The sequence below is a fragment of the Xenopus tropicalis genome, chromosome 1 (genome assembly GCF_000004195.4).
Source record: "Xenopus tropicalis strain Nigerian chromosome 1, UCB_Xtro_10.0, whole genome shotgun sequence".
Lineage (NCBI taxonomy): Eukaryota > Metazoa > Chordata > Amphibia > Anura > Pipidae > Xenopus > Xenopus tropicalis.
In genome coordinates, this window is record NC_030677.2 from 31882481 (window position 1) to 31907823 (window position 25343).

The 25343-nt window shown below is 37.5% G+C and overlaps 1 protein-coding gene across 1 annotated transcript in view; it reads right to left on the bottom strand.

The window, feature by feature from the left end:
* sel1l3 (sel-1 suppressor of lin-12-like 3) overlaps positions 1-25343 on the bottom strand; it is a 31013-nt gene that overhangs the window by 4070 nt on the left and 1600 nt on the right. Inside the window, exons 2-21 of the mRNA XM_002939102.4 lie at positions 22360-22909; positions 21271-21397; positions 20133-20254; positions 18371-18486; positions 17829-17887; positions 16835-16967; positions 15592-15721; positions 14166-14309; positions 12752-12951; positions 12059-12238; positions 10543-10662; positions 10156-10296; positions 8946-9008; positions 7063-7239; positions 6477-6604; positions 4387-4470; positions 3501-3591; positions 3329-3413; positions 1643-1752; positions 1312-1439 (exon numbers count right to left, since the gene is read on the bottom strand). Of these exons, the coding sequence (XP_002939148.3) occupies positions 1312-1439; positions 1643-1752; positions 3329-3413; positions 3501-3591; positions 4387-4470; positions 6477-6604; positions 7063-7239; positions 8946-9008; positions 10156-10296; positions 10543-10662; positions 12059-12238; positions 12752-12951; positions 14166-14309; positions 15592-15721; positions 16835-16967; positions 17829-17887; positions 18371-18486; positions 20133-20254; positions 21271-21397; positions 22360-22909 (2888 nt within the window). The remainder of the gene's footprint in view (positions 1-1311; positions 1440-1642; positions 1753-3328; positions 3414-3500; positions 3592-4386; positions 4471-6476; positions 6605-7062; positions 7240-8945; positions 9009-10155; positions 10297-10542; positions 10663-12058; positions 12239-12751; positions 12952-14165; positions 14310-15591; positions 15722-16834; positions 16968-17828; positions 17888-18370; positions 18487-20132; positions 20255-21270; positions 21398-22359; positions 22910-25343) is intronic.

The window sequence follows — 25343 nt, forward strand, 5'->3', positions numbered from 1 at the left end:
AAAAGTGTAGGATGGCAGCATGCCATCTCAAAGATTAGACTGAGTGTTAAGTAGAACATGTATGGGACCTGTTATCCAGAATGGGTTTTTCCATAATTTGGATCCCTATACCTTAAGTCTTCTAAAAAATCATTTAAACATTAAAAAAAAGTCAATAGGATTGTTCTCCCACCAATGAGGATTAATTATATCTTAGTCAGGATCAAGTACAAGGTACTGTTTTATTACAGAGATAAAGTAAATAATTTTTAAAAATATGAATTAATTGATTAAAATTTAATCTATTGGAAATGGGCTTCCTGTAATTCAGACCTTTCTGGATGATGGGTTTCCTACTTAGAAAATCTATCCCCCATATGTAAAATAAGGCACTAAGTTTGCCCAGTAGCAGTAACCACTAGCAACCAATAAGATGTTTGTTTTTATAGGTGACCAGTACATTTTACTTGCTGATTGGGTTGCCATTGGTTACTGCACCTGGACAAATTTAGTGCATTTTATTACATAACCCCTAAATTCCCACAAGAGGTAGCGTTGTATTCTGCATTAATCCAGCATTTGGTGATGATTACACTGACCAACAAATAACATGACTCCATTCATTTGCTGGGCTAACACAATGGACATTAATGATTGGTGGAGATTGGTTTGTATCTATGAAGCCACAGAAACAAGTGTTACATAGCCCTTTGCATATTGGAAACACATGAACCGATTGGACCAGCTGCGAATAAGGTTGGTACAAAATCCTGACCAGAAAGAGGCATTACTCTTTTTATAAGACAAAAAAATATTTTTGGTAATTATAACTGCAAACTTCCTGCTAAAGAGTTTATTTAAACATACAGATAACCCAACTGCCCATATAGTAAGGAAATGCTTTAGTAATGCTTATTGTAAAGAAACCTTTCCTTATGCAAAGATTGGAGCCAGATAAGCAGCTTTCTCTTACATTGAGCTGGAAACTCCGAAACAAAATACTTCACCCAGGGTCATGTACTATCTTCATCTGAGATTAAAAGGACTATAAACTTTTTTTTTTTAATTATTTACTTTGTATTAGTGTAATGGAAATATTAAGAAATCAAGCAATAGTGAAATTCTAGATATGGAACTTTATCTGCGGTGTTTAAAAGTCTTACTAATTTGCAGATTAATTAATTTGCTGAATGCTAGAAATCCACCTTCTATTCTCATAAACTTATGCTCTGGAGCCCCATGTTTGGTAAAAATTAGTCATTGAGGCAATTTATCACTATACCATGTACAATTAAATAAGAACAGAGATGTCCCTACAGAGGGGTTTCTTACCTTTCATAAAGCTTTAATGTGAGTGAGTCACTGGTATTGTACATAAATCTGTCTATTTTCAGATGCTGTAATAAGTGATCTGGTATGGAAACGCCTTCTTGAACAAGCTGGGCCAAATTATAAAATCCCTTGAAAACAAAAAGCACATACGGTTTTATAGAGGATTTATATTGATGTGTACCAGTGCTCACTATTAAACATGCCAAGTTTGACTGCCTTTTATCAAAAATCCCAAGCTAAATGTACTATAAATTTCCTAATATTTATCATTTTGACATAAGCAGATCTGATAGCAAAAGTGGCATACATAGTACTGCAGCTTACTCCTTACCTGGGAATCACCCTGTAATGCTGCCTGTGTGTACAGCATCAGAGACATATCCAGATCTCTGGCTTGGTTTTTGCCACCATAATAATACAGGTCACCCAGTTTCAGTAAAGCTAGAAACAAAAAGAATGGTCAAATATTCAATACAATTCAATCAATTCCAGTGATTCTACTCATGAAGCATTAAAGACTGGCTTGAAGATGGTCATCTTTAAATTAGGTTTTTTAGTTATTTAGCTCTTTATGTAGTAGAGCTCTCAAATTTAGAAATTTGGCAGCTATCTGGTTCCTAAGGTGCAAATTATCCTAGCAACAAGACATTGATATGAATGAAAGACTGGAATATGAATAGGAGAGGGCCTGAATAGAAAGGTAAGTAATCATATAACAGTAACAATAAGATTGTAGCTGCACAAAGCAAGTTTTTCAGATACTGGGGTCAGTGACCCCCATTTGAAAGCTGGAAAGATGTGGAAGAAGAAGGCAAATAAAGCAAAAACTATAAAAAAGAAAAAATGAAGACCAGTTGAGATTTGAGATTTGTATATGATGAGATTTGTCACCCATAAAATCTGCACTATTGTGGACAATACATGTCCTGCTAATGCCTTGCCTACCTAGAGATTGCTGCAAATAAAATACATTGGGGGTCATTTATCAACACTGGGCAAATTTTACCATGGGCAATAACCTATGGCAACCAATCAAACCATTGCATTTATTGTTTTACGTGCAGCTGGCTATAAAAAGCCAATCACTAACTGGTTGCTATGGGTTAATGCTCATGGGCAAACTTGCCCAGTGTAAATAAATGAGCCCAATTACTTGCTGCAATATGGTGTACATGGAGAAAATACAGACAAAGAGAAGCCAAGCCTGTACTTCGTGTGACATTAAGTGCAACTCTGGATGAAACCCCCCCCCATGTTTAGTAAATGAATAGATGTATGTGCAGTTCAAAGCTGTAGCGCATGTGGTTTCTCAGGGTGGGGGTGCAGTGGGTGCAAGAAGCTGGAGACTGGGCAGGAGCACCCAATGGGCTGAACTGCAGAGGCAATCACTGAGTGCTCAGGGATGGGTATAAAGGGAAAGAATAATGTGCAGCTTTCTGAGGGCTGAGAGGCCCTTAAAGGAGAAGGAAAGGTAAAAACTAAGTAAGCTTTATCAGAAAGGTCTATGTAAATACAGCCATAAGCACTCACAGAAACGCTGCACTGACTTCTCTGTGAAAAGATTTCTTGTGTCTGTAATTCATGTGCCACAGACACGCAGCTTTCTCTTTCTCCCCTCTCCTGCTCCCCCCTCCCTCAAGAATGCTAAGAACTCCCTCCCCCCCTTAGGAATGTGGATCTGAGCCAATCAGCAGGAAGCTTCCTCATAGTCTTACTAACTGAGCATGTACACTGGTCTGGGTGACTGTGCAGAAGTGAGGCATTGTGGGAAATTTCTTTAGACAGCTCAGCGTTTTTTCTTCCTGTTTGGCTTCTGATCATCTGAACGGGAGAAATATGGGGAGACTTAAGGGCACTATTGAGAGAACTGAAGGTATGCCTGCAGCTTGAGAGCCTTTCCTTCTCCTTTAATGACTTTCACTTACAATACAACATTGACAATATTGTCCTTCTTTAGGCTGTAGATGTGATTATTGCTAAACAGCTTTTTATTTCGCAGCATGATGACAGTACGTACCAACAGAAGGAGGATTGTTTTGATATACTGAAAGGTTGTAGTATCTCAGAATACAGATATCCATTAGATATGAAGGAATGAACTCCTGAAAATATAACAAACAAGAAAATGGTTTTATTAATGGGAAATTAAACTCATGACAAAATATGGAAATAGACTGCAAGATACTTACAGGATGTTCCTCACAAAGATAAGCCATGTTAGTCTGTGAAACTTCCACGCCAGCCTCAGCAGTCAGGATGTAGTTTAGAACTGATTCATGTCTGTTGGGAAGCAATGAACAGCAAAATGCCCATTTGTAATATCCAGCTCTGCAAGATTGGACTCTCCCATGGGAAGGTTCTAGTTAGGGAAGGTTACTGTAATATGCTAAAGCCTTGAAATTAAAGATAGCCTAAATGTAATGCATGAACGTGTATAGGCTATGCAAAAGAAGCAGGAGATTAGAAGTAAATTTATTAGACAAAAGCAGAGAGTATTTATGAAAGTGTAAAGTAAAAATGTGCATGTAAAGAGAAGAACAATAAGGAGGATAAGTGATTATTAGCAAAATTCCTTTGCTTAATCTCAGAGATAAATGTGCTATCTTATTACATTAGTTCTTTATTGTACAGCGCAGTGGTGTGTTTCAATCAGAGCAGCCCAGCATCTGCTAGGGTATTCTTATGGAGCAATCACACCCACTACTGGTCATGAATGGAAATAATAACTTATCAGGTATATCAGATACCTAATTTTTTAAATGAACTGCTCCACCACAGTCAGATTTTAAAATTGGAATACTATTTTATGAACAGATTTTTAGCATATAAGATATAGACTATATAAAATTTTCATAAGTAATATTAGCCCTACTCACATGAGTCGCTTCCTCAGTGGAGCTAGCAATCTAAGGTCCCCATCATATTCACAAACACTAAGGTCATAATGAGCGAGTTCCCCAGCGTGACATAGGACTGGGGGAGATGTTCATCAATACTACATCACACACATGCGCATTAGCGAGCTGGGGCACTTGAAGGAGAACAACTGATGTGTTCCATGGCTGTGATACTTACAAAGACCTGTCCAGATATGCATTCAGAGCTCTCCTTATGACATGCCCAATATGTCCATTTTGCTCCGCCACTGACTTTGCCCATCTACAGTATTAGAGAATAAAAGTTACGTTAGCCAACAACAACTAAATATGTAATTTCTGAAAGCAAGTCACACTATTTCCATTTATGTAAAATCATCTCTTTCAAACTAGAAACCCAGTATGTGGGCAAACATATTTACATGGCAAATTGCTACTCTGCCCTTATATAAAAAAGAATACATCTAACATTCAAACGTACAGTACTACATATACCCAAAAATGAGCCTAAGGGGGCGGGGAAATGGTTTACACAAGTTACATGGTTTCCTTTTTGTTTATGCAATGTTTCTACGTAAGTCCAACTGACCAAACTCATGTCAACAATTGTGGTTATTAGCCCTTAAAGGAGACATATCATATAAAAATTAAGAATGTACTAGTGAATTATACTCCTCTAAATATAGAAGGACTGTGCTTAAAAAAGTTAAGTTAAGTTGTGTTTCGGACTGATTTATTGAGAAATTCCACCAAAACCCCACTAGTCCCACCCCTCTGTTCCACTTCCTGCTGGCTGAGTTCTCTGGATGTGCAGGGGGGCCGGCAGCTCTCAGTACACTGCATTGTAGGATAGGAACCAGTCAGCAGCTAGGCTGACCTGATAGGGAACTGAAGCATGTCTGTGCTTGTGTGAGTGCAAGGCTGTGATTGGCTCTTCCCCTCCTGCTGTGCTTCTGGCAGGGACTGTTAGGACACGCCCACCCTTCATTAGAAACACGGACAGAGAACTGATCAATAAGGATCTCCAATAAAGGGGCCATTTTTGCAGATAGGATAAATTTTTAGCCCAAAGTGAAACCAGCACCATATATTATTTATAATTGCCTACAAAATTAGGGTTTTTTTCCATTTATCCAATATGTCTCCTTTAAAAATGCAGCTGTACAAATCCAGAAAAAGACACTAAACAAACACAGAGCAGACATGAATATTTGTTCTTTATAAGAATCCTACCAGGAAGATCTATTAAACAAACTGAAAATGGTTACTCACTTACATAATTCACATATATTGAAACCAAGCTGTGGTCCTGGCAATCTCTCTCTATAAAAGCTGAAGGCATGGGGGTGACTAAGCTCTCTGACTCAAATCAGCCCCCAGGTCAAGAATGGCTACAGTGCAAGGGAGTGCCAGCCTTTGAAAAATATGACCAGAGGTAAATAGATAGGACCGCCATACGGGGTTTACCTTGACGTGGTATGGTGGCTTACCAATCTTATGATCATAATTTTGTAACTAAAAACCTCTGTTTTTTGTCAATACATGCACTAGCATAGATAATTTACTTATGAAACAGGGGACCAGGGAATGTGCATTGATCAATCCCCCTCTCTTTTTGTATGATTGAAACCCAGCTGCCCAGCACATTCAGCCCATTAGTGTATCTCCTGGTATCAACGATCCATATTAAATTGTCTGTTTATGTCTCTCATACCCTTGCATCCCTATGTATCTCTTTATATTCAGTGTTTTGGGAACCCTAGGGACTTCCTATTATTTAGTGTACTAGACAAATTCTTCCTATGTACTGTGTAGGGTGCTTATAATAGACACATTCTGCACATCTTAAATCCTACAAATGTAGGAACCTTACCCATACAGAGTCTTCTGGTAAGTAAGGAGAGGTTTATATTAATAATCAATAATATAAACAAGTCAAAAAATGAACCTTCAAGGGCAGGACTAGCAATCTGTAGGTTCTGGCAAATTCCAGAGGGGCTGCTGTAAGATGCCTTAGACTTGAAAGCCCAGGGCCTATTTTGACTCTCATTGACTTGATTTACCTTCAATTTATAAAGAGGTTCCCCAATATTCTCTCTCTCAGTCTGCCAGCAATAGTGGTTACTTTACATCAACAGCCAACCATAGTCAGTCGTACACCACCCGCAGAGAAATGCACAGATAAAGCCAATGCTAATGTGTTACCATTTTAGATGAGGCTTGCCCATCAAGCAAAGGTACATATACAAATACACATTTTAACCTGATGTTAACTTAAAGGTCAATTACATAATTGCTGCTTTTGGATTCCTTGGGACACTCTTCAAACTTCCCGTCACTAAATATTGGACTAAATAGATGATGCTATCAATATGGCCTCCTTCTGAGGCGCTGAAGATGTACTCAAAAGCCCGTGTCTGTAAAGAAAACATATAGATTAGTATAGTGTTCACCTGCTAAAATATAAACAGAAATTATGGAACAATATCTAACTATCATCATCTTCACTATCTATCTATCTATCTATCACGGCTAAGTCTATGGGTTTATTCACACTAGCGACTCCTTCTAGTCAGTTTAGGATTTATTTTAGAATTCATGCTTGAAAACTAGGCTTACTACTGCAATTAAACCCCAGGAACATGTCCTTTTAATACTGTTTCCTTGGACTGACTTTTATGTGCCTTTCATGTAGAGTCAAAATGAAGACCAAATCAAACTGACTGAAATATGAATGTAATTTTCTTTGGGTGCAGTCATAGAAAGGACCTTTATTACAATACAGCAGAGAACAAACTTGGATTTTATCATTACCCTCTCCTTCCAACAAGAAAGTGGCATGGGGTTCATTCCCCATATCCATCTTTCTCCTTACCTCGTTAACTCCTGGCTCCCCTGGGAATACTCCATTTAAATACAGGACTCCAAGATTATATGCAGAATCTGGATTTCCCATGTCATATGCTCTCTTCCAATACTTGGCAGCGTTGACAAAATCGTTTTGGAAATGGTGGTAATACCATCCCAAGCCATTCAGGGCCTCATGCTTTCCCTGTGAGCAGAAAATATTTAAACATATAGAAAAATGCTTACATTTTTGTGTAAAAATCTGCCATTAAATATCTAAAATTATACAGAAACACTCACACTATTTAAATGGCTGCTGCAGGTAAATAATAGTTTAGCAGTGCATACCAAATTAGAGTTGTGGCTTGGGTCCATCCCTTAAAATCACAACTAAACATTCTGTACTCACAGGGAGATATTGGTGCTGCAGCCCTGAGCCCGCAGCAAGGGGAAAATTCAAATGTCCAATACAGATAAATGGTCTGGTGAATGCGCACCCTTCAGAGTATCATATTAAACGTCTCATTTTATTGGAACTTAGTTATGAGAGACTAGTGAGAGAAACAGGTGCAATGCATCATGTTTTTGTTCCACAAATGCATTTCACCACCACCAAGTTGTTCATGCCACTTACAGACACAACTCTTTGCACTGCCAGAATGGAAAGCAAAAAGTTATGCATATTTTGCTGCATACAAAAGGAGCTCTGAGCTCTATGCCTTGCGCTAGATGTGCCACTGAAGTCACAGACAGACCAAAGTCACAGAACTCAGCTGATCTGCACCAGTTCCAGATGTATGTGTATTGCTTATCACTGGAATCAGAACAATGAATTAACAATTCTGACTCTGCTTTTTCTAGTGTAACTAAGATTCCTTCTTCTGCAGGTAAAGTTTCGATTTTTCTGCCTCCAGGTGGTAAAACTGGGGCTTAGTCTGAATAATTAGAGTAAATTAGATTCTAGTTTATTCCCTATCATTACTTTACATCCAGATGTCGATCCTTTCCAAAAGACCCCACCCTTGAAGTCTGACCAACCCTGATCTAAGGATCCCACACTATGGTATCGCCAAAGCCTCCGTTTGAAGCCCTCTTTCACTTTGCCAATAAATTCCTCTCTTGGAAAATGGCCTTATTAATGGCCTATTAATCAAAGCAAAAAGGTTGCAGAGATCCAATGTAGAGTGTTAGCATTTCTGTAAAGCTGAGTCAACATTCCACATCAACCAGGTCTGTGTCTTTCAATTGTTTCTTTAAAATCTTCAAATCCCAGGATAAACACTCGTACACAAGCAATAAGCACAGCAAATGCAACCAGCAAGTTTTCACATTTTGTCTCACTATGTCCAGACACCAGTTTTTGAGTGTTAAATCCTGCCTCTAGATGGTGCTAGAGTGCAAAGATTTCTACCCTGTGTTAACTGGAAGAGACATAATGCAACAAAATGGTTAAGGAACTAGGCTACATCTGTACATTTTACACTGCTGGTGCAGCAATAAGAAGAGAGTGCTGCAGCTTGTCATCTCCTTTGAACTCCCTTCATGCCTTGTGTGCATTTAGAACATCTCCAGAGAACTACACTGACAGCTAGAGCTGCCAGTGCAGAAAATGTCAGTACTGTCAATGGGAAGCTTATGTTCCTATGGCCCATGTGGTTGGCTGATAAGGCTACAGCCTCTCCTGGCAGTATCACTATACTTTGTTTTTTTCTGTTCTAATGCATTATCTTTTTTACTATTCATATCCTTGCCTATTCTGTTGTTTCTCTGCCTTCTCTCTTTACTACTCCTTAAATATGTGCCTGTTTAAGAAATCAATGTGCAAAAGGTGGAATCAGAAGACTTAATTGGTTTTCCTGAATCCAATGCTAAATATTTACACTGCATCATATTAACCATTCTCTTGCTTACCTTCTCTGCAGCTTTCTTCATTAATTTGAGTGCAAGCTTCATGTCTTTTCGTATAACCTCACCCTGAATTAGAAAAGTAGTGGTTAATATTAATAATCGTAATATCAGATAATATCAATAAGATGGCAGCCTACTTGATAATATCCTATTTCTCTAATGGCACTTAAATAAGGAAGAAGTGGAATATATTGGAATATAATGAAATGCACAGAAAAGTGGATGTTACATCAGATCACTTCTGAAACACTAAATCAAGCTTAGGGGCTGATTTACTAAGACACGAATTCGAATCCGAATTGGAAAAATTCCGATTGGAAAACGAACAATATGAGACTTTTTCGTATTTTTTGCGATTTTTTCGGCGTCTTTACGACTTTTTGGAAATTATCGCAACTTTTTCGTTACCAATACGATTTGCGCGAAAAAACGCGAGTTTTTCGTAGCCATTACGACTTGCGCGAAAAAACGCGAGTTTTTCGTAGCCATTCCGAAAGTTGCGCAAAATCTGGCGAATTTTTCATAGCGTTGAAACTTGCGCGAAAAGTCACGCCTTTTTCGTAGCGTTAAAACTTAAAAGGCGCCACGTTTCGCGCAAGTTTTAACTCTACGAAAAAATCGCGACTTTTCGCGCAAGTTTTAACGCTACAAAAAAATCGCCAGATTTTGCGCAACTTTCGGAATGGCTACGAAAAACTTGCGTTTTTTCGCAAAAATCGTATTGGTAACGAAAAAGTCGCGATAATTTCCGAAAAAATCGCAAAATACCGATCATTACGAAAAAAACGCAATCGGACGCATTCGGCCCGTTCATGGGTTAGTAAATGTGCCCCCTAGTGTAGCTGCCATTCTACATATTGTTTACTTAAGGAGTTTTCTAACTTTTAGCATGATGTAGAGAGTGATATTCTGAGACAATTTAAAAATGGTCTTCTTTTTATTATTTGTTGTTTCTGAATTATTTAGCTTTTTGTTCAACTCTTCAGTTTGGAATTTCATCACCTTTCTGGTTGCTAGGTTCTAAATTACCCTAGCAACCAGGCAGTGGTTTGAATAAAAGATTGAAATATATGAATAGGAGATGGCCTGAATAGAAAGATAAGTAATAAAAAGCTGTTAGGAACTGGCTATTCTATAACATACAAAACGTTAACCTAAATGTAAACTTCCACTTTAAATGAATAAATACAAATGTGCATATAAGTACTGTTACCTTGAAAAGTATGACAGCATAGTCATACATTATTATGGGGTCTTCACTTTCTAGTGCTCCTCTCCTGTACCATTCCAATGCTGCTTTGATATTTTTGGTCACACCTTGCTGTCCCCAGAAATACATCTGTGCCAGTCTGTGCTACAGGAATAAAAGGGGTTTTACAATATTAACCACACAGAGAATTTATCAATAATTAATTCTTACGTTCCGCTCTTGTTTAGGGAACTTTTACATTAACATACAAGTAGATGGTCTCTATTTAACAAATGCATGGAAATGATATCAAGCATATGTGGCCTCTGGCTCCCTAGCTGTTAATGACGCTTACGTCCCAGAATCTTCCAACATTTGAACAATAGCCATAGTGTAGTGCTGCTTAGTTACCTGGGCATGTGGATCACCTCTTTCAGCATTCTGTTTAAGCCACAAAAATAAATCATCATTTTCTCTGGTTTGTTCTTTGAGCATCATATCATCCGTAAGCCTAATGGCTTCTGCAAAGGCCTGCAAGAAGAAAGCATGTTTCACGCTTGCAGTCTTTAGAATATTCATTGTGTTTATTTTATAGAAGTGTTTGTTGTCTTTTTGGGTGCCTCTTCCTTTTCAGATCACAGTGAGTTCTACAAGAATTCCCGGATGCTAAACCTGTTTACCAAGGGAGGGAACCAGATGCAGACTCAGAGCCATATGTCCTACAGGTACACTGTATTAACAGACAACTGGAATAGAAAGTATGTGAGCTCATCTTGTTTTTCTTTGTACTTAGCATAGCAGGTAACAGGCAACGTATATTCAATGTTCATTATTACTGACCTTCGGGGTGTATTGTGAACTTAAGCATTTGCTATTAGTACGGGTATGGGTCCTGCTATCCAAAATGCTTGGGGAATGGGGTTTTCCCGATAAGGGACCTTTATGTAATTTGGAACTCCATACCTTAAGTATACTAAGAAATTATTTAACTATTAAGTAAACCCAATATGATTGATTTGCCTTAAATAAGGATTAATTATATCTTAGTTGGGATCAAGAACAAGGTGCTGTTTTTTATTACAGAGAAAAAAAGGAATCATTTTTAAATATTTGATTAAAATGTGGTCTATAGGAGATGGCCTTTTCGTAATTCAGAGCTTTCTGGATAACAGGTTTCCGGATAACGGCACCCATACCTGTTTCTAGATATATTGGGTAAAACTTTAATAATTAATCTAAGAAAATATTAAAAAAGCAAGGTGACCTGAACAAAATGTTTAGAGAGAGAGAGATTTCATGCTCTGGATGCCTCCCAAAACATTCTACTGCAATTCTATTGCATAGGACACTAAATAATAAATAATACTAAATAATATTACCCATTACATTTCATATAGATTGTAAGCTCTATGGGGCAGGGACCTCCATTCTCTTGTGTCTTTGACTCTTAACTTATTGCAACTGTATTTATCTTGAATCTATCTGTATTTATTGTTGTACTTTGTATTTATCTATTATTATCTTGATAATCCCCTGTTTGTAATAATGTATTCTACTGTACATCGCTGCGTACATAAGTAGCGCTTTATAAATAAAGATATACATACATACATACTTTTTAGATAGTCTTATCTATAAAGCATGAATATGAATCAAAATAAGAATCAGCGTGTGACCTGATGATTAATGCCATTATTTATAAAAAGCTGGTTTTATTCATATTAATAATTAAGTGTTGCTCAGTACTGTTGACGTACCATTTAGTAATATCGACAAGTTGATTCAGTAGTGGTCGTAGCTCCTACTGTAATTTATAAACCTGCAAAATCTGCAATCAAGTTTTCAGTTCCATGGACACAGTGCTTGGCCATTGTCATTTATGATTTTCTGTCTGGTGAGAATAATGAAACATAAATATATTTTTTACCTGTTCTTCATGTTTTTTACTTCGATCTTTTGGGGTTTTCTTTGCAATATTAATGTAATAAGAGCACGAGATGTCCAAATCCAGAGGGTAGCCATCAATCCCTTGGAAATGCTTATAGCCAAGTTTCAGCAAAGCGAGCCTGTCATCCCCTTGCGCTCCAACCAGACTGTATAAGAGCCCCTATAAAAAGTGAGAGAAGCACTTTATAGAATGTAGCTCTCCTACAGTAGGATCAATTTCATAAGGACATCATATACTATTATTGTTAGTTTTGTTAAAATAGCTATTACTGTGGTTTAGGCTTCCTGTAAGTATTCTGCCATGGCTTTCACACATTGCTGACTGGTCAGTGACAGTTCTACTCAGCACAGCGGTTTATATTTACTGAGCTCTATTATTTATTTTATTTGTAACACATGCTAGGTTTCAGCTAAGTCTCTGAACTTTTACAGTAAGTTCAGTATATAACATATATAACATTTCTTGCCTTTTTAGATCTAAACAGCATATTTATTTTATTTATTTTGCAAATTACTGCAGTGCTAAAATCAGTGCAACAAAGTCCTGCGTGTAGCCCTGTCCGTTACTCTATAACGCTGCATGAAAGGATCAACTTCACTTTGCACACACACTTCTTTAGAAATATAACATATTTTGGAAATTGCTTCATTGCTCCTATAAAGAGAATATTACCTGCACTTTATCAACAGGCACATGTAAGCCAGTTTCATACATAACTGCCAGGAGGTAAGATGCTTTGTGGTATCCAGAGCAACTTGCTTCAATCAGTGAGGGCACAGCAGCACCAAGATGTTCCAGACCACCTGTTAGTTTCTCTATAATACTGTCATATATTATATTTCCAAATCTAATGAGCAGATCATTTGATGAATCTAAAGAAAATTGCATAAAAATTAAAAAAAAAAATTTAGGCAAAACAGGTACCTTCATAGTATACAGTATGTATTTCCAGCAGTCTTATCTGCTTACCTCCAACAGTCTGTCCTGTCAAATCAGAAAAGGCCATATTGACCATTGCTCAACCACTAAAACCATGTGTTATTGGAATGTGAACAAAGAAGCCATACAAAGGTTCAGTAGGAAAGCTCCCATAGCAGAAATAATAGATATATAACTAAGAATAACTAATAAAGTGTTCATCTATCATTTGCCTCTTGATATGGGCTTCTGTAATGCCACAGCTGGGTCCTTGTCTCTTGAACCCACTATATTAACAAGGTGGTATTATAATACATAAAATAACCCTTGGCACATGATTGTACTTGAGGTACATGGATGTACGTGATGATGTAGCAGAACTGTGCAACATGCACCCACCTACTGTTACTTAAAGGAGAAGGAAAGGTAAAAACTAAGTAAGATTTATCAGAAAGGTCTATGTAACTACAGCCACAAACAAAAGTGTCCTCTATCAAAAAAGCACAAGATTTCTTTTTTCTTTTATGTATACATGTTCTTCTGTGTCAAACGTAATGTTTGAGAAAGGTCCCGATGGGGACCGAAACGTTACGTCGGCTTTATGCTACTTTGAATATATGTTTTGATTTTTCACAAGAAATCCCGGAGTTGCTGGTCTTTTTTATACTATATATATATATATATATATATATATATACAGGTATAGGACCCGTTATCCAGAATGCTCGGGACCAAGGGTATTCCGGATAAGGGGTCTTTCCATAATTTGGATCTTCATACCTTAAGTCTATTAAAAAATCAATAAAACATTAATCAAACTCAATAGGATTATTTTGCATCCTGTAAGGATTAATTATAACTTAGTTTGGATCAAATACAAAGCACTGTTTTATTTTTATAGAGAAAAAGGAAATCAATTTTAAAAATCTGAATTATTTGATTAAAATGGAGTCTATGGGAGACAGGCTTTCTGTAATTCGGAGCTTTCTGGATATCGGGTTTCCGGATAAGGGATCCCATACCTGTATATACAGTAAAACATAAAGGCTTTACCCTGAAAACAAAGTGCTGCATCAAATTTCTAGCCGCATGTCAAATACAATTAAAAATGCCTGTGTGTACTGTGCCTAAGCCAAATATGGAGAAAAAAATGAGATCATATATTTACCTAATGAGGTCCAGTCTACAGACTGCAGTAGGCTGAACAAATGACTGTATTTCTCCTTTTTCTCTTGGTGCCACGGAAGTGTCTCGCAGCAAGGCCGTCTTCCATATTGTAAATGCAAGCCCAAGTAGTAGTTGTGTGATTTATCTGCGTGAGATCAAAACCCCAGAGTCAATAATGCATTGTTTTATGTTAAAGATAAAAATAAAATAAAAGTTTACCCCATGCATCTTTCTTTCTAGACCAGCTCCTGCTCTTTAAAAGAAAACCCACAGTATGATAGTACAGATATGGTATCCTTTATCCAAAAACCCATTATCCAGAAAGTTCTGGATAGAACTTCCATATACTCCATTTTTAAAAGGTTTTTTCTTTTTCTTTGTAATAATAAAAAAGTACCTTGTACTCGATTCTAACTGAGATATAATTTATCCTTACTGGGGGCAAAACAATCCTAATGGGCTTCTTTGGCATTTAAATTATTTTTTTAGTAGATTTAAGGTACAAAGATCCAAATTATGGAAAGATCCCTTATTTGGAAAACCCCTGGTCCCAAACATTCAGGATAACAATTCCCATACCTGTATCACCACCACACTTTACAGGGTTTTTGAGGTGTGAGTAGTTAGATTTGTTAGATTTGTGAACTTTCTTCAAATACTTTTCCTCAACAAAACCATCTCCCACAGGAGAACCGGGTCATACTTATAATTTTTTGCAAAGGCCAAATGTGCTTTGACATGCTATTAAGTAATTCTTACTAAGGATTACTCAAGTATTACTAAGTAATTACTTTGTTTTTTAATTCTTTTGTGCTTCCCATACAGGCCTAGCGGGCCATATACTAACAGTCGGAATTTTTCGGCGACTTTTCCCGCATGTGCTTTTGCATTTCAGATTTTTTGCTAAATATAAGACTTTTGTGGAAATGAGTTTATTTTATTCTTTAATTGAAAAAAATGGGAAAAGTTAGAGTTTTAGTAAATCTGCCCCCTAGTGTTATGCAGAGGTTTCAATATAGATGATATGAGAGGGAGAATGAATGGTGCAACATACTGCAAGAAGTCCTGTAGCTGTCTGCTAAAAACTGAAGCTTGGCCAAATGTTTATCTTTGAGCAGGCCAATGTTTGCAAACACAAGACTAAGGGCTCTGGCACACGAGGAGATTTGTCGCCTGCGTTTTTTCCCCTGGCGCTTTGGCGACAAGTCGCCACGACAATACCCACGAAGAGATTTCATGCGTGTTGAGCTCCAGGCGATCTGCTACCCATGGTACACTCAACAGTTAACCCCCCCTCTTGTTTACTCAAGTCGCTCAGAAAAGGGTCTGTGTGCGATTTGAAACAGCAGGCGATTTGAAGTAGCCTGTGAAGATTTCCTGCTAACCAAGCAAATTAAGATGAGTTTTTGTACATTTAATGCACTTACTTTGTGTCTGTAGTTGATTTTCCTTCCCCACAATACTGCTGTACGAACGCACAATGTCTTGAACACTGGCACATCTTTCGTAGTAAGAATCAATCTGGTGATAAATCTCATCCACTAGAGGGTTAGAAATCTGAATGAATGATAATTAAGCAACAGTATTAGTATCTATTAAGGAAAAATTGAATCCTAGAAATGCTTTTTAAATCTTTAAGTGAGAAAAGTGAGAAACCCATGAGAGCACTGTTATCAAAATGTGTAACATTGCCTTTCTGCTTGTGCTGTTGGTACAAATAAAAAAAATAGCCTTGGGTTTGTGTGGGGTTTTCATGTGGTGCTAAAATAAAACTGCTGTGTATGCCCAGAGCTGTTTTGCCATAAAGGAGATATGAGAACCTCACATGGCACGCCCAAAAGAGAAAAAATTATCATTGCTTTCAACTCTGTTTGTCAAGTGCAAACATCCTGCCCTCCTCAAGACTCCAATGTATGTATGTATGGCCAGCCTTAGAAGTGTAGGGGTTGTGAAAGACTTAACTTTCCCCAACTGTGTAATGTTTAGCCTATGTCCTGTGGGAGAGATGTGTTCCCATTGCCCTAGGACAGTGCTATCCAACGTATTACATGTAGTAGGACAATTATTGCTCATATAGTATGTTTAAGGGCCAGATAATATTAAAATAATGATTCCTTTGAATAAAGTCTATAAAGCCTTTGAACAAACTGGGCCTCCAGTTGGACAGCCCTGCCCTAGGAGATTGTGGGAGATCCCTAGTCTATAAGTAGAGCATGATCCCAATGTTCATCCTTCCTGAACTCCACCGTATGGAGAGGATGGATGTGTTGAATGGTCGGTGCCGGATGTGCTGTGCACAGACCATTTTTCATGCAGTTAATATGCACATTATATGCACTCTAAGGGAAATGATGATGATGATGATGATAATACTAGATCTTATGAAGCTTTAAATTAGTTATATGGGGGCAGAAGAAACTGACTAAATCAGTCCATAAGTTGCACAGTTGTCAGAACAGACAGACTCTGGTTCTTATGATTGCAGGACAGACTGTTGAAACTGCCTGCCAAAGGGACCATCTGAGCTACAATAATCAGGCACTAATCGCAGGATTGGCCAAGCTTCCCTTATACATTATGTAAAAATAAATGCTTTTTTAAGTTCTGTTGATATTTTTGTTAAAGATAAATTATTATTTGATATGTTTTCCAGCCTACAATTACATTTACCTCCTCACTTTTCAGAGTCCTGAGTCGATAATATTTTACAGGCCCAAAGAATCCTGCAATGCCTCTTACAAACTTGGTCCCACCAAGGGCCACATATCCTGCAGTATCATCATATAATACATCTTCCTGCAGACTGACAAAGGAAAAAAAGTTATTTTAGAAGTCAGAAAGACAAAGCTTTAAAACTTTAATCCTGCCATATCCTTAAGAAGAGTAATAGGGACATCTTTTCTTAAATTCTGGTCTCACCCTTTTTAATAAGCTCTCATAAACTCTCCTCCATGTGCAAATTCTCACACAAGATATGTTTTCTGCCTGGCCCTCTTTTTCCTTGGGAGCCTTGAAATCAACACCAGCCTTGCCTTTGCATGTTGCATGTACACACACAACAGACCATCAGTTTGCATTGGTACACTGTAAATTAAGCCATTCAGAGCCTATTTAGTTTAGTTAGGTTCTTCCCCACACAAAAAAAAACAATTTTTTTGATTCTTTGATTTTTTGCTAGGAGCAACTATATAATTAGCTTGGCTCTTGTAGTAGTTGTTGTAATAAAAGCACAACATTTGCAAGAAGTCTAGTTACCCCTAGCAACTAATTGCATTTTTTAACAGGCATCCCCAAACTTTGCCCCTATGATAGCATTACCCCTATGAGTGATATCATGTATTTCCTAGGAAGTTTCTACATGCATATTGGATAAATAGGACTCTATTTTTAGGACAAGGTTTTAATGAATATTTATGGAAGCATACTATGAAAGAAATATCTGCTTTAGCAAACATGTTTCCTGTAAAGATTAGACACAATGAACGCTATTTGCATCAGTAAACATACCTTAGTTATATAGGAAAATATTTTTTTTAGGGCTGGACTAACTGCTATCAGTTGGATTTATCTGAAAATCTTTTAATATAGGTGGGGAAGATACTGAAGATAAATCCAATGATTGGCTATTAGTTCTAGTATATTACTTGGAATAATGTTCTCTTACTTGTATATTTCTTGAGCAAACCTTTCCAGTTCCTTTCCAAGAAGTATGGTAAATGTTATCTAGAGAGAAAAGAAGGATGTGTCTGTTACCCCAGGAAGCATAGCCATGTGAAATATGGCACAGTTATTTGAGAAGATAACCTGACTAAATGAAAAGTGATAGCATATTTAGCAATTAGAACACATATGAAAGGAATAATTACAGTGATACGCCGACTCACCCTCTGACCCAACTAATCATATCACACATTAGTCAACCATAATTTGTTGAAAGAAGTGTGGTCACATCCTTTTCTGGCTTGACCATTCATATGCCAATCATTTGCCAGTGTAGTCACTGTACAGGCCTAAGTTTCCCATTCTGGGTTACACCAAAATGCCCCAAAAACTTCTTTGCAGAAATCACAAAAATGAATTAATTATCGGGCAGCTTGAATGGAATTGACCAAACTGTATTACAGTTCAGTCTATTTCACCATCTTTCCTTTCGCTTATGGCTGTGTCTCTTTGAGAGATATTGTAGTATAGTGACTAATAAAATACCTTTCTGGCATAGCCAGCAATATCCATACGGAGCCATCTGCGTAAAGGAACCTTAAACTTTGTTAGATATGCAGTATCAGTTTCAGTAGCTAGCCTCATCTGAACATGGATCTGACCTGTATAAATAATAACAATAAAGAAAAGATATAAATATATTTATAATACTAGAAGAGATGTATATCCAATATTTGCACACAGGTTACAGTTTAAATACATGAACATTTAAGGCAATATTTGCAAAATAGCAATGAAACTATTTGAGCCTTTACTATCACAAAAGGTCTTCAAGTCCAGTAATTAGACTTTAACAGTGGGTGCCACATTCATGAGATGATTTAGAAAATCCTTATTGTGGATGGTACACAAACCTCTGATAAACAGCAAATGACAGGACCATGGCCATTTTGATTCAGTAAATAAACATTTGTACTGGGATAACACTTTGCTGCAAACTTCATAACATGCCAAGAGATGGAAACTTTACATGGGTAACAAAAAATATTTACTTCTATCTCCTTTCCGCATAAGGATAATATTGTTTTGTTATGCCTCTTTGTTTTTTCTTTTAAGTTGGCTGCATGATGATCCCTTCAGGCAGCCTACTGGCAAAGCCATTAGATCATATGTTGGCCACATAAATTGTCACACAGCTTTTGTTCCTCAGATCAGATGGGAAGAGAGAGGAAGATATATATATCAGCAGACTAAATTCTCAGTCCTGAAAAATCTGTAACCTGATGGGACAGCACTGTGACCCAGTAATTTGTGACACCAAAAAATAATTTTGGAACACAATTCAAATGTTTAATGCAGATGAACTTGGCAAATACAAACATGATGATTGTCAGTTCCCCTCACTACATGGTATGCTTCTCACACAATATGGTTATGTAATAATATATGCAAAAGATCTATTAGCGTATAACATTAGGTAGACTTTACTTGTCCACAAAGAAAGAGAGGAAGCCCCAGATTGTTTATATAAGTAGAGTCTCACCAGTATGAACATTGGGTTTGGGTGCCAAACCCCAAACTCTCAACTAGGGGAACTTTTTACTTCTATACTACTTTTGTATAAGCCCGTATGCAACTACAGAATTTACTGGTCACCAATTTGACAGCAACCATCTGACTACTAGGCATTACCCTCTCCGCATTTGCTGGAGCACATGGCTATTTATAATATCACTAACTAGTATTTAAGTTATTACATAATTACCCATAACACCTACATAACAAATCAAATGGAATTCTTTTTATTTTATTGTTTTAGGGAATCATCAACATCATCACTGTAGGGACCACAATCCTGTAAGGACTCCTATATAAAAAGTATAATTGTAGAATTCAGCCGAACACCATATGCTCCATAAGAGATTTGGCTGAATGCCGAACCAGTTTGGAACCGTAATTTGAATAATTAAATTTAGGAGATTGCAGCAACTAAAAAAATTTGGGTCGTGCAGAGTTTTTAAGTTAGATGACTTTAAATCTTGGATTCAATGTATCCCAAAGTTTTTTTTACATGAACACTAATTAGTGAATTCCCTTTAAGGTCCAGTCTGCAACCAACTGTATCCACTATAACAATTGTAAGGCTCTTGACTTTCATACAGAATTGACTTTAAAGATATACTGTAAAAGGCATGGGTTGCAAGTGAAAAATAGGTCTCAACAATTACCCTCAGCACTGTAAGGGCTGTGGCACAACAGCCAAATAATAAACCATATTTATTATACACCGTTTAATAAATTTACTTGCCTTTATCACGGAGGAATAATAAGGGTGTTGCGTACATGTTACTGCCATCAACATGGTGGATAATGCCACATTCTTTATGCGAACAATAATTCAGTAAATAAATCCAGACTGAAAAAGTAAACCTGTAATAAGAAAATTCAGTTTCAGACTTCACATGACTAATTATCTACCTGTTCTAGGTCACCTTCACTCAGACAATATATTTGAAGGCAACATAAAGATTTATCTAATGACAGGTTGGGAACAACAGGATATTCAGTAAGACTAGCATGATTAGTATTAGCATTAGGAAAACTTCTTGTACTACAGTATAAACATTCCTGCCTTTGCTCCATCAGATATTTTGGCAACATATGGAAAGTGTGTTGGTGGTTGGGCAGATTGTTTGCATGTGTGGGCATACAGGTGTGTAGCTGGGGTGGACTGGGGACCTGGTCAAAACTGTCCCATGTTTGGAAAACCAGAGAGATATCTGATTGGAAAGGTCTACACATGTCATAATGGAGAGAGCTATCTATTAAACTAAATTAATAAAGAAAGCACTCAACAGAGGGGACTGGAATAAAAGATACACAGAGAGAACTAGAGGTCATTTATGGAGAATGGAAACAAAGTGCAAGAGCACTAAAAGGGCAAGAGCTCTACTTAATCCATATAAAGCAGGTGCTCTGTGGCCAACATCCTCTGCTTCCCCCTGACTTGAGTTTCCAAATTAAGCGCAAGTTAGGGGACAGGTTGGGGGAACCCCATTTTCTGGCATTTGTCAGAGTGGTGGTGGCACATAGGCACCTTTTTTGTGGCCCTTTAGCACTTATGTCCAGGGCATTTGTAGATAATACCCAAGATTATACAGTAGATATCTGCCTGTTTCAACACAAGTTTTAATTACATGTTATGAACTAAAGATAAAGGAAATTTTATAAACACTGGTGCATATAGTCTGGTGCTGAAAATAACAGATACCAGATACCATGTGGTCCTGCTCTTTCAACTACTCAGGTATTAATGGCTGCCAGGAATGCTTTATGCATGCATGACAACAGGAATAACTAAATTACCCTGCAATTATAATACAGTATCAAGCTGTACAAAAGGTGACAATCATATAGTAAACACACTAGTCCACATTTATTCTTACTTTGCATTATCAAACTGTTGACTTCTTCTCAGCTCCAGTTCTCGGTTCCTAAAGTTCTGAAATGTTCTGATAATGCCATTGTGTCTGCTGTTGGAGGCAAGGGGGAAATCAAGCATCCTTACAGCATCTAAAATTGGAACAAGACACAACTAATTCCATTACTTAATTAAACATGGATTTCAGATAGCATCAGCTGAAGTCAGGATTACTATGTTCTCAGCTTCCAAACATGCTATTAGTGCACCGTATGTAGTACAAAACACTCCTTTTGGGTTTTATATTTTTAATAGTCTGAACTCAACCAGAAAAGTGTTGTGTGTGAGCATTACTAGATTTTAGCTTTAGCTAGATTTTAGTTTTAGCGTTACTGTTAGCTTTAGGCTTCATTCAAAGGGTTAGGCAGCCAAACTGTAGTATGACTGAGTGGCAGTTCCATTGCACTAACCATGCACAGTCAGATCCAATTATAGTCATTCCTACTGTGATTGGATCACAAATGCTACTCTGTAGATGGTCTTATATGGGTTTCTTTGTAACCATCATAATTATCTATTTAATAGTGAGTAAGATACAGAGAACCAAGGGGCCTGTGGTGCCTGAGCTTGAGAGAGAGTTCCAAGGGGTCCTGTGACTGTGTCTGGAGAAAGGCAGTGCATGGAAAAGTGCAACAGCGTGTTAACCTTATGGTGGTCCAGAGTCTGGGAAAGGCACTGGGGTAGTCAGTAAGACTACAATCTCAAATGTGAGAGAGTTTTATGTTTTTGATGCTACGTGAAGGTAAGCACTCTGCTGATGCATTTCTTTTTAAGTGGGATTAAGTAAAGGTAAAGTGTTATTTTCCTGTATTTTTGTGACCCTGCCTCTTTTCTGCATAAGAAACCTGCTTGCCTACCATTTGAAAAGCTAATCTTACCCCAAGGGTTATTTTGTGATGAGACCACAGAATCTTAATTTTAGCATCTTCAATCCTCATTTTAGCATCAGACTGATATATCAATAATATAATCAATAATATTAATCAGTTGATAACACATGACCAGGGTACATTTCCCATCACCATGAAGATAGAATTACTAATGCTCTGCTTACCAGATTCACACGGACAAACAAACATTGTATTTTCTCTCTGTCTTCTCACTTGCTCAAAACCCCATGTTAGACATATCTGGTGATCTTTGTAAGGACGAAGAAGTGGTGGAATTGTGTTCAAGACACCAAAGGTTTTTGCTGCTGCAAACAAAATGGTTTCGTTATGTTCTTTATTTGCTGGATCAATGTGTACAAGCCAGGCTCTGACTGCTGCAAAATATACATCCACGGAGTTCCTTAGGAAATAGTCATTCTTATAAATCATAGTGCTTGGAAATTTCAAGTTTACTGTACGGGTCCTTGTTTGATAATCGTATTTCTCATTCCTCCATCGTTTTTTGAATACTGAAACTCCTGTCCGGAATTCTGATGAGGCCACAATGTCAACATGGATCCAGCAAGGCCTAGAGCAGATATACCTCACAGTGATGGCTGAATTGCTTGTGTTTCTTGGCAAGTTCAACAACTCTATAAAATCTTCTTGGCTTATGTTTTGATCCTGCAGTATTGTAACGGAAGATGTTTCCTTGGTGGAACATAGAGATGGAATCTGCAAGACAAGATAGATTTAATATTATAGGGATATGAACACTATAGGGATATGAACACAATTCACCACCAACTCAACCACGGTATGGTCACACATGTAAAGCAAAGTGTCATAAATGTGCAGGATCCAGTACTATATGGAACCATTGTTGTGCACCACTTTATATTAACATGTAATAACTGATTGTGTAGGCAATGATATAATAGTACCACTACCCTATAAGAGGTTCCAATTTTTATATACATATATATATGCATGCTCTAATATTGTATAATCCCATAACTAATGTAGAATAAAGGTAGAAACACGCTGAAAGACCTGGTTATTTAATGAGCTTACACTTTTTGCCCATTTGCAGTATATAGTTGCATTTTCTGATTTTAGTCTACTGCAAAGGCATAAGTCTAAATTTGCCTAAGGGATGTCAGGGAAAGACAGGTAAAATGGCACAGCTGCTTTAGAATGTTCCACTGGTCAGTGCGGTGTGTCCCATATTGAAATCCCTCCTCCCCCAGTGAATTTGGAGTTTCCTTATCCTTTAAGCTACTGTCTATCTCTTGGTGATTAGGCAGGGAAATCAATTGCAAATGAAGTATGTGAATCCTATACCAGCACTGCAGTTGTACAGCTAAAGATAAAAATTAAGACAAACAACATACTGTATCTAGTATAAGTAATTGTTATCAAGAGTTAAATAAGCCTGTAAGATTGCCTTATTAAGAAAGGACTGGCCATGTTGCTGGTAGTTAAGCAAATGCATTTAATGGATTAGTTCAGGGTGGAGTATAGATATAGCTTATCTGGATTAAAGCAGGGAGTTTTACTAAGGAAGTTTGCTATCAAGTAGAGAAAGTGACATCAGCATCTCTACCCTGAGAAAGATCCTTGTATTTTCTATTCCCTACTTTCCCTATTGCCTACCAATAATTGCCTGTTACTAGCAGGGCTGTTTTAATAAATGGGCAAAGGGGATATTTGCCCAGGGCCCACAAGGATAGGGGGCCCATCTGGGATAACTTTTGGCAACAATCATCCTACAGAGATGGCAGACCCCTCATTTAAAGTAATTGAAAGAGAGATCTACAGTTTGGTCATTTTAATTTATTTGCCTTTTTTATTGAGGCATCACCATTTTGTGGCTGTTGGTCCAAGAAGGCACACCTGCATTACTGTATTGAACTTCATGTGCTTGATGGTTATTCTATCACAAGTTCCTAGGGGCAGTGGGGGCCCACCAATTAAATTTTGCCCAGAGCCTGCTTATACCTTAAAGCAGCCCTGGTTACTAGTTCCTAGCCAATAACAGGAATTATTGCAGGCCCTTGTGGGCCCTTTTTACTAGAAAAGATCTAGAGATCCTAGAATATACAGCACTAATGCATTGCCACCCCAATCCACTCACAGATCATGTACTGAGGGTGCAAACAGGCATTTAAACATACACTGAGCTGCAAATGCATATCCCTGGCAAATAAACATGGGGGGATAATAAGCGGAAATGTGAATAATTTGTCCATTCCTGCATAGTACATCTTTTATATATGTCCACCAGTGACTACTGTATTTGTATACATTCAGCTACCCAGGGCACTTTATATGCCAAACTGTGTTTGTTTGCTTAGTATTTTGGATACAGACTTCCCAAGCCAGTAATGTTACAGCATATCAAATGGATACTGTCATCAAAATCTAAATTCTGATTGTGCCTATGCAATATTGTTTAAGTGGAGCAGCTTTAGAAAAAATCAATTATAGTTTTAGCCACCCTTTGTTTTTGCTTGGGAACAGTAACACTTTGTACTGCTTGTGCTCTGTGTGGACAGTTGTAGTCTACTAAGACACATTGCTTCATCAGTTACCTTTTATACAGAAAGATCATTTCAATTTACAGCAGTGCTGGCTTATGCTGACCATATATGCACCAATACTGTATATAAAAACTGTGTGATACTTGTAAAAGATTTAACCCTCTACTTGCTTAGTATCTCAGCCAAGACATATATCAGAGGCCCTTTTTAGAACATATACTGACTGGTCAGCTGGTCAGATATCCTAAAAGTCTCCAGCTTCAGATACCTGTCATAGTTTTAATTAAGACAGAGAGAAAAAAAAACATAAAATAAACCTAAAGCACAGCAAGCAAAACCACTGACAGCAGAGACCCAACAAAAAACCCAAGACCATAGGACCAGTTGCCAAATTATTTTTCCTTACTCAACCTCTTCATTCTCCTAATCTCTTTTCTTTACATACTACAGGATAGATATCCTTCCATCAATTTCTCCTCTTTCTTTCAATACAGAAACAGGTAATGACCATGAAATAGGCAAAATGGTTAGGTGCAAGAGGCCCACTGATACCTGGGCATACCAGGAGTTTTTCCGGTATCTTGGTGGGCCGTCCGACGCTGCAACAATCAGATTATCAAGGGGGG